This window comes from Carlito syrichta, unplaced genomic scaffold (genome assembly GCF_000164805.1).
Source record: "Carlito syrichta isolate Samal-C Ts95f unplaced genomic scaffold, Tarsius_syrichta-2.0.1 Scaffold234365, whole genome shotgun sequence".
Lineage (NCBI taxonomy): Eukaryota > Metazoa > Chordata > Mammalia > Primates > Tarsiidae > Carlito > Carlito syrichta.
Window position 1 is genome coordinate 52,894 of NW_007178461.1, and position 8,830 is coordinate 61,723.

Below are 8,830 nucleotides of genomic sequence, written 5' to 3' on the forward strand. Positions count from 1 at the left end.
ATCAACAAAGTAAAACAATTCACTGAAATATATTTTCAAAAGTTAAAAAAAGGAGACATAATTAAAAATAGCTATCAATATTACCACAGGCCTGAGCTCCTTCACTATTCTCTCTCATTTGGGCACATTAGCATCTGTCTTCATCCATTTTACAAAGTGATTTCTTGAAGTAAATATAATATTCCACATAAGGTCTTATTAGCACTGAGAATGAAAGGACACATAGCATATCCTCATTCTACTTCTTATACTTCTACCAACGTAGATTGTGGTCTCATTAGCAGTTATGGTGGTTCCATCATCATGTTAACTTACATTGATCTTAAAAATGGTTAAAATATCCACTAATTTTTATTACTCTTGGTAATATGTCTGCACTGTAATTTATTTGACCCAAGCCCAGGATCTTACCAGCAGTTACCACTGCTAAATTTCATATTGTTAGATGTGGCCTATCATGTAAGATTCTCTTTGAATGCTGGATCTTTTCTAATGTAGATTTATTATCATCTCCTGTATCATTTCAATTGTAAATTTGTAATGCATTTCCCCAACCAATTAAACCGTTTGATGGCGCTGAAGGGTAATGAAACAGTCCTGACAATAAAGTCCTGCATTTGATAATTAGGTAATGCTATTTAAGGAAATTGCAAACTGATAAACCATAAACTTGTCAATTTCTCTATTCTATCCATCAGAACTCCAGAAGGTCCGTGGTGAAATAATTGAAACCAGATATAGTTGGGTCTCAGATACATTTGGGCTGATCTACATTGTCATAAGCCAACCACAAAATCATTAAATATGTTCCTTATATTTCTTATGCACCTAGAAATCTCTTTCATACTGATACTAGCTTCCTCTCTTAGGGACTAGAATTATGCCCGTAATTAACATTGAGGCCACTGGCTAAGTATTTATATTATTGCATTTTTCTTTCATGGAATATCCAGTTTAGATACAGTACATCTTTACAATGTACGACTAAATAGAGAAAATAAATATGATTATAGAGATGGAAAAATGTGAAAAGAGGCAAAGAAGCATCTCTAAAATACTCCATTGACTTGAGTGACATGTTGCTGTATGTAATGGTTTTAGGAAATTACCTTTATCACTAGGAAATGACTAGGATTTCCAGTCATCCTTCAACACTCCTCCCTCCAAACAGTGGAGCCTAATTTCTCTCCCCTTGAGTATATGCTGGACTTAGTGTCTCACTTCTAAGGAATGGATAGGACTGAAGTAACAGCTTACAAGACTATAATAAATGGTGTCAAAGCTTCCTGTATTCTCTCTCAGATCAATAGCTCTGGAGAAATTTAACTGCCATTCAGCAATCCAAGGAGAGGTTCATGGAGTAAGAAACTGAGGCCTCCTGACAACAGCCATGTGAAAGCTGATACTCCAGCCTAGCTAAGCCTTCTGATGACTGTAGCTGAGGCCATCATCCTGATAGCAACACACGAAGACAGTCTGAGTCACAACTGCTCAGGTAAACCAAATTTCTGACCCTTAGAAATTGTGATATAAGAAAGATTTGTTGTTTTAAGCAAATATGTTTTGGGGGAATTTTGCTATAATGTAATAGATAACTAATGTACTATGGGTTTGATGTCACTATTTTTACTCAATGTTTTAATTCAGATATTGGAAGAATTTTGTAAGAGAAACATACATTCATAAACACACACATAATTAATTTTAAGTAGCAAACTGACATTTTAGTTTTTAAAAATGTGTTAATACAACTTAAAATTGGCTACTTTGAAATAGGCTTTACTTTATATATACATAAGAAAAATATTTAGTTTTATTGTGTCCTCATTTTTTGTGTCTAAATTAAAGTAATTTCTGTATTATGAAATGGGTCAAGATATAAATGGAACTTACAGCTACATCTTGGAGCAGGTACCCAGCCACTATGTGTACATTTTATCGTATTTCTGTGGGCTTCAGGATAAAAACCTTCATTACACGTATACGTGATTTCATCGTCAATTCTGTGTTTAATCCTTAAAGGTGAATAGACACCATTTGGAATATAAGGAGTATTACATGTTTTTTCTGAAAAGAAAAAAAGAATGTATGGACAATGTAGAAATCAGTATGCATAAAACTAATGACATGAAAATTTAAAAGTGGATATTATTTATTTGTCTTAGCACAGCACAAAATGGCATTAAAATAAACACATCAATATATCCTTCCTGCTGTATCACTCATTTTGCTTCATTATATTTCTCATATGATGTTTTAGTCATTAGATAAATCTAAATTCCTCTTTCTCCAAAGTCATTTCATACTTCATGTTATTCCATATCTGGCAATTACTTCATCATGTATAACTTCAACTATTACGATTCCACTTTTTTTCATTTCCTTGATTTCCATTGTTTTCTTAAGGAGTGTTTACAAACGTTCAGGACCTCTTCCTTTCAGTCAATTGATAGGATTGCATATCCTTTCATCTTTGAAATAAATGTGGCCATATGACTGTGTGGGAGAGTCCATTAAGAGGAGACGAATTATTTGTCACTTTAAGGAGGAAGTTTTAAAAGACTTGAATTTTTGTGTTCTTTTTTCACGGATGCAGTGATTAAAGAAGCATATAGAAAGATCATGTTTCGAGGAGGAGCTCAAGATGGTGGACGACAGGTCGGGCTGTAAAAATCTCCGTGGAGGCAAGTGACGATAAAGATTCTCTGCATGCATAGGTGGGCACTGGTGGAAGCGTGAAAGTCCATCTAGTGGTATACTCGGCTACTTGCACCCGAGTACGCTCCTCTGAGGGTGACTCCAAGTCCCCACCACCCTGAAATTAGAGTTCAGCTCCCAAGATTGCCGCAGAAACATCTGCTGCCTGTGAGAATGCACCTAAGAAAAGCCTGCTGAATCCAGCTGATTCCCAGCACCTGGCACCCGGCACACACCATCGCCTGGCATACCGGACCACTAGAGTGCAGGATTTGATTATTGGAGAGAGAGCATTAGGGGAATCCAGAGAGAGGAATAAATGCCTGGTGAGGAGCTGCCCACCCAAGCCATTTTCCAGGCAGAGATTTGCATTGCTCCGCCCAGCTCCTCCCACCCAGCCTCCAACTTGTTGCCTAAGCAACAGACAAACTATTGCCCCAAGCGCTCCCTTACCATTGAAGTAGGAGAGAGACCTAACAAGGCAATGGAAGAGGTTGTGGATGGAGCCCAGACATCTGATCTCTGTGAATGGCAGATCAACTACTCAGGGCTGGATTGTGGTCCAGAGGAAATATCCTGAGAGCACAAACTTCAGAGGGACCTGACAAGTGCTGAGTTCCAGGGCCTCACCCCCTACCCTGATCCAGCGTGGGTCAAAGGGTGTGGCCAGAAAAGGATGAGGAAGAACTCCAAAGAGATCAGTGGTGAGCCCAGGTTCACACAAATCCCCTCCTCCCCAGCAATCCTCTGAACCTCAGCCCCACATAGCTGGGACATGACTGAGAGGGACAAACCCAGATGGAGCCTGGACATCAGTCGCAATAGGAGGACCCCATTCCAGGATAGGTCTGGCTGGGGCAACCTCTCTGGGGAAGAGACTATCCTGTACCTCCCCAACAGAGATCTCCCTGACCATAGGAGAGTGGGAGGGGAGGACTGCAGCGCCACCCACCTCTGCTGCCCGTGCTCCTTCCCTGTTTCATTCCTGGTTGGAGAGAGTGAAAAAGGTGGCTCTGCAGGAGAGATCTGACTAGAGGAACAAATACAGAGCCTGACACAAGAGGACAGGCTTTTTTGTCTTTGTTTTTTGTCTTTTGTTTTGTTCTGTTTTGCTTTGTTTTTAATTTTCAATATTTTTTAATTTTTAAAATTTTCTGACTGTTTGTTAGTTCATTTATTTTTAAAATATTTGTCCTTTGTGCATGATTGTGTATGTGAGTCTTTGACCTGCAACCCTCCCAAGTTTTTTTTTTTCATTTCTTTCTATGTTTCTTACTTCTTTTATTTGTCATTCTCAGTTTATGTGTGTATGTGAATGATTGAGTGTTCATCTTTTGATTTTGTTGTTGGTTTTTGCTCTTTTGTTCTTCTGGGTTATATTTTTATATCCATTTTTTATAATTTAAGGGATGTGTCAATATATGTGTGAGGGTTCCAACTGAATTCCCCTTTTTTTAAATCTCTCTCTCGTTTTTCTTTTTTCTTTTTCTCCCCCTTTCAGTCTTTTTGTCTTTCTTCTCTATTCACTACATACTAGGCATTTGTGTGTGTTTAGTTTTCTTGGGGTTTTTCTGTTGTTGTGGTTTGTTTTTTCTCACTTTCTTGTTATTGCAGTTTTTTTGTAGTGTTTTGGTTTCTGCTTTGCATCATCATATAGAGGGCGGTGGGGAGTGGCTCTCAGGGAAAACATACCACAATAAGTGAACATTTTAATTTGCAAGTAACATCTGACTTCTAGCACCCCATCCCCACTTTACTCGGATTTCAAAAACTACAAGAGGTAGAAAAGCTTCCCATCCACCATCCAATTTCAAAATAGAACAAATTCAGAGACCGAATCAGGGCAGAATAGAAGACCAAGCAAACATCAGAAGGGAAAGCCTCTCCCACTGGCACTGAATAACAGAACTAAAGAAAAAAACAAGAGATCTGTCACAAATGAGGAAAAGTCAAAGGAAGACTTCAGGCAACTCCAAGTCTACCAAAGACAAAACTCCTGAGAAATCAGACCTTGGTGGCCAAACAATGGAAGTCACCAAGAACTGGCCCCAAAATATGACAGGGATCAGGGAATGGTTGGAAAGAGTGAATAAAACTGAAGAAAGACAAGATGCAACACTGAAAGAACTTGTAACAGAGATTCTGGCAATAAAAAAAATCTCATCTCATCCAGGAAATAAATAACAAGATGACAAGCATGGAAAGCAGAATTAATCTAGCTGAAGAAAGAATCTCAGAACTTGAAGACCAGAACATGAATTTAACATGACCTGTAAAAAACATAGAAAGAAGACTCAGAAAGAAAGAACAAAGCCTACAAGAGATGTGTGATTATATCAAGAAGCCAAACCTATGCCTGATTGGTACCCCAGAAGAAGAAAGAAAAATGAGAACAACTTGGAGCAAGTATTCCAGGAGGTAGTCCAAGAAAACTTTCCACATCTCACCAGAGATGTGACCAGTCAAGCACAAGAGATACAGAGAAACCCCACAAGACATCAAATGAGAAGACCAACCCCCAGACACATAGTAATTCGCCTACATAAAGTAGGCACAAAAGAAAAAATCCTAAAGGCAGCAAGAAAGGAAGGTCAGACTACCTACCAGGGGAAACCAATCAGAATAGCAGCAGACCTATCGGCAGAAACACTACAAACAAGAAGGTACTGAACCTCTATATTCAAAGTCCTCAAAGAAAAGCAATTTCCACCAAGAATTTCCTATCCAGTCAAGCTCAGCTTTATCAGTGGTGGAGAATTAAAATCTTTCCCAGACATCAAATCCCTAAGAGATTATGCAACTTCCACACCAGCTCTACAGGCAACACTTAAAAAGGTATTAAGTACAGTAGAAAGAAAAAATAATCACTATACACTTCCCAAGAGAGCAGTAGAGCACAGAATCAACAGAGAATACAGCACAAGAAAATTGAAAACACATGCAAACACTAACCCCAAAGCCAAAAGAAAACAAGCAAAGAAAAAACAGTATAAGAACTTCATGACAGGGATAAGCAATCACATTCCAACAATCAGCCTGAATATGAATGGACTAAATACACCACTGAAAAGACACAGAATGGCGGACTGGATAAGAAATCATGGCCCAATTATTTGCTGCATATAGGAGACTCATTTCACTACAAGGGACGCACATAGATGCAAAGTTAAAGGATGGAAAACAAGTTTCCAGGCACCTGGATCACAAATGAAGGCAGGAGTCGCAATCTTAATGTCAGACAAAACAACCTTTAAGCTATCAAAAATTTCAAAAGATGCCAAAGGACATACATAATGATAAAAGGTTCAATCCATCAACAAGAAATATCCATCCTAAACATATATGCACCCAACACAGGAACACCAACATTTATAAAGCAACTACTAAATAAACTAAAAAAAATATTGACTCCAACCTTACTATAGCAGGGCACTTGAATGCCCCACTGACATCCCTAGATAGATCATCAAGGCAAAAAATCAACAAGGAGATCCAGAACCTAAACTTGACTCTTGACCAAATGGACTTAGTAGATACCTATAGATTATTCCACACAACAACCACAGAATATACATTCTACTCAACACCACATGGAACATACTCCAAGATTGATCACATCCTTGGCCATATATCAAATATAAACATGTTCCATAAGGTTGAAATCTTGCCATACACATTCTCAGACCACAGTGGAATAAAAATAAATATCAAAACCAACAACATTCCCCCAAAGCTTACAAAGACATGGATACTATACAGCATGATCTTGAACAATGAATGGGTCAACACTGAAATCAGAGAAGAAATTGAAAGATTCCTGGAAACAATGAAAATGAAGAAACATCTTACCAAAACCTCTGGGATGCCATGAAATCAGTTCTAAGAGGGGAATTTATATCTCTATGAGCACACATCAAGAAAATGAAAAGATTGTAAGTGGAGAGCCTAACAAATCAACTAAGGGAGCTGGAAAGAGAAGACCACCAAAACCTCAACTTTAGCAGAAGAATCCAAGTCACCAAAATAAGAGCCCAAATACAGGATATGGAAGGCAAAAATATTATAGAAAACATTTTTTAAAAAAGCTGGTTCTTTGAAAGAATTAACAAGATAGATGGGCCCCTAGCCAGAATGACCAAGATAAAGAGAGAAAAAGCCCAAATAAATGCAGTCAGAAGTACGAAAGATCAAATCACAACTGACCCCAAAGAAATGCAAAGGATTATCAGAGATTACTATGTATACTTATATGGAAACAAACTTGATAACCTAGATGAAATAAAGGACTTTCTGACATCACACAACCTCCCCATATTAAAACAAGAAGACATTGAGACACTAAACAGACCAATAACAACCCAGGAAATTGACTCTGTCATATAAAAGCTACCTATAAAAAAAAAGCCTGGACTAGATGACTTACAAGCAGAATTTTACAAAACGTACAAGGAGGAGCTGATACCCATCCTACTGAAAGTATCTCAGTCACCTGAGAAAGATGAATTTCTCCCCAAATCATTTTATGAAGCTAACATCACACTGTTACCCAAACCTAGTAAAGATCCAACAGAGAAAGACAACAACAGGCCAATATCCCTTATGAGCATAGATGCAAAAATCCTCAACAAGATTCTGGCAAATTGGATCCAAAAACACATGTCAAAAATCATCCACCATGACCAAGTAGGCTTCATCCCAAGGATGCAGGGCTGGTTCAACAATCACAAGACCATAAATGTCATTGTAGATGCAGAAAAAGCTTTTGATAAAATCCAGCATCCCTCCTTGAAAAAACCCTCAAACACCTAGGTATAGAAGGAACATACCTCAAAATAATAAGTGCCATCTATGACAAGCCCACAGCTAACATATTGCTAGATGGACAGAAACTAGAATCATTTCCCCTGAAAACTGGAACAAGACAAGGCTGGCCACTCTCACCCCTCTTGTTCAATATTCTGTTGGAAGTCCTAGCTTGGGCAAGAGAAGGAAATCAGGGGTATCCAAATAGGAAAAGAAGAAGTCAAGTTATCCCTCTTTGATGATAATATGATCCTATACCTTGAAAATCCAAGAGAATCTGTCAAAAACCTGCTTGCACTGATAAAGGACTTTGGCAAAGTCTCAGGGTACAAAATAAATGTGCAAAACACAGTTGCATTCCTATACACCAACAACAAGCAGGTGGAGACCCAAATAAAAAGCACAATCCCATTCACAATAACCACCAAAAAAATTGAAATACCTCAGCATCTTCCTAATCAGAGAAGTGAAAGACCTTTACAATAAGAATTATAAAACACTGCTCAAAGAAATCCAAGAAGACACAAACAAATGGAAAAATATTCCATGCTCATGGAAAGGAATAATCAACATTGTTAAGATGTCCATCCTATCAAAGGCAATCTACAAATTCAACACAATACCCATTAAGTTACCAAAATCATTCTTCTCAGACCTGGAAATGACAATACAGAAATTCATATGCAAACACAAATGACTACGAATAGCCAAAACAATCCTTAGCAAAAGAAACAAAGCACGAGTTATCACACTTCCAGACTTCAAACTTTACTATAAGGCTACAGTAGTCAAAACAGCCTGGTATTCATGCAAGAACAGGCACATAGACCAATGGAACCAGATAGAGAGTCTGGAAGCAAAACTTCAATTCCTCAACCAACTTGTCTTTGACAAAACCTCCAACCACACCACTGGGGAGAAGAGAACCTATTCAGTAAATGGTGCTGGAAAAACTGGCTGACCACATGCAGAAGATTAAAACAGGACCCCTACCTATCACCATACACAAAAATTAACTCTAAATGGATCAAAGACCTAAATGTAAAACCTCAAACTAAAAGAATTTTAGAAAGCGCAGGAGACATCCTTATAGCAATTGGAACTGGGAACCAATTCCTATTCAGAACCCTAAAGGCCAATACCTTAAGAATAAGGTAGAGGCTGGGCTCAGTGGCTGAGCCTGTAATCCCAGTGCTTTGGAAGGCCGAGGTGAGTGGATGGCCTGAGCCCGCAGGTTCGAGACCCGCCTGGACAACTTGATGAGACCTCATCTCTACAATAAATCAAAAAAATTAGCCAGGCATGGTAGCATGTGCCTGTAGTTCCAGCT

The 8,830-nt window shown here is 38.4% G+C and overlaps 1 protein-coding gene across 1 annotated transcript in view; it reads right to left on the reverse strand.

Moving 5' to 3' along the window:
• CFH (complement factor H) overlaps positions 1-8,830 on the reverse strand; it is a 65,232-nt gene that overhangs the window by 7,537 nt on the left and 48,865 nt on the right. The window contains exon 7 of the mRNA XM_021709455.1: positions 1,894-2,067. Coding sequence (XP_021565130.1) covers positions 1,894-2,067 — 174 coding nt within the window. The remainder of the gene's footprint in view (positions 1-1,893; positions 2,068-8,830) is intronic.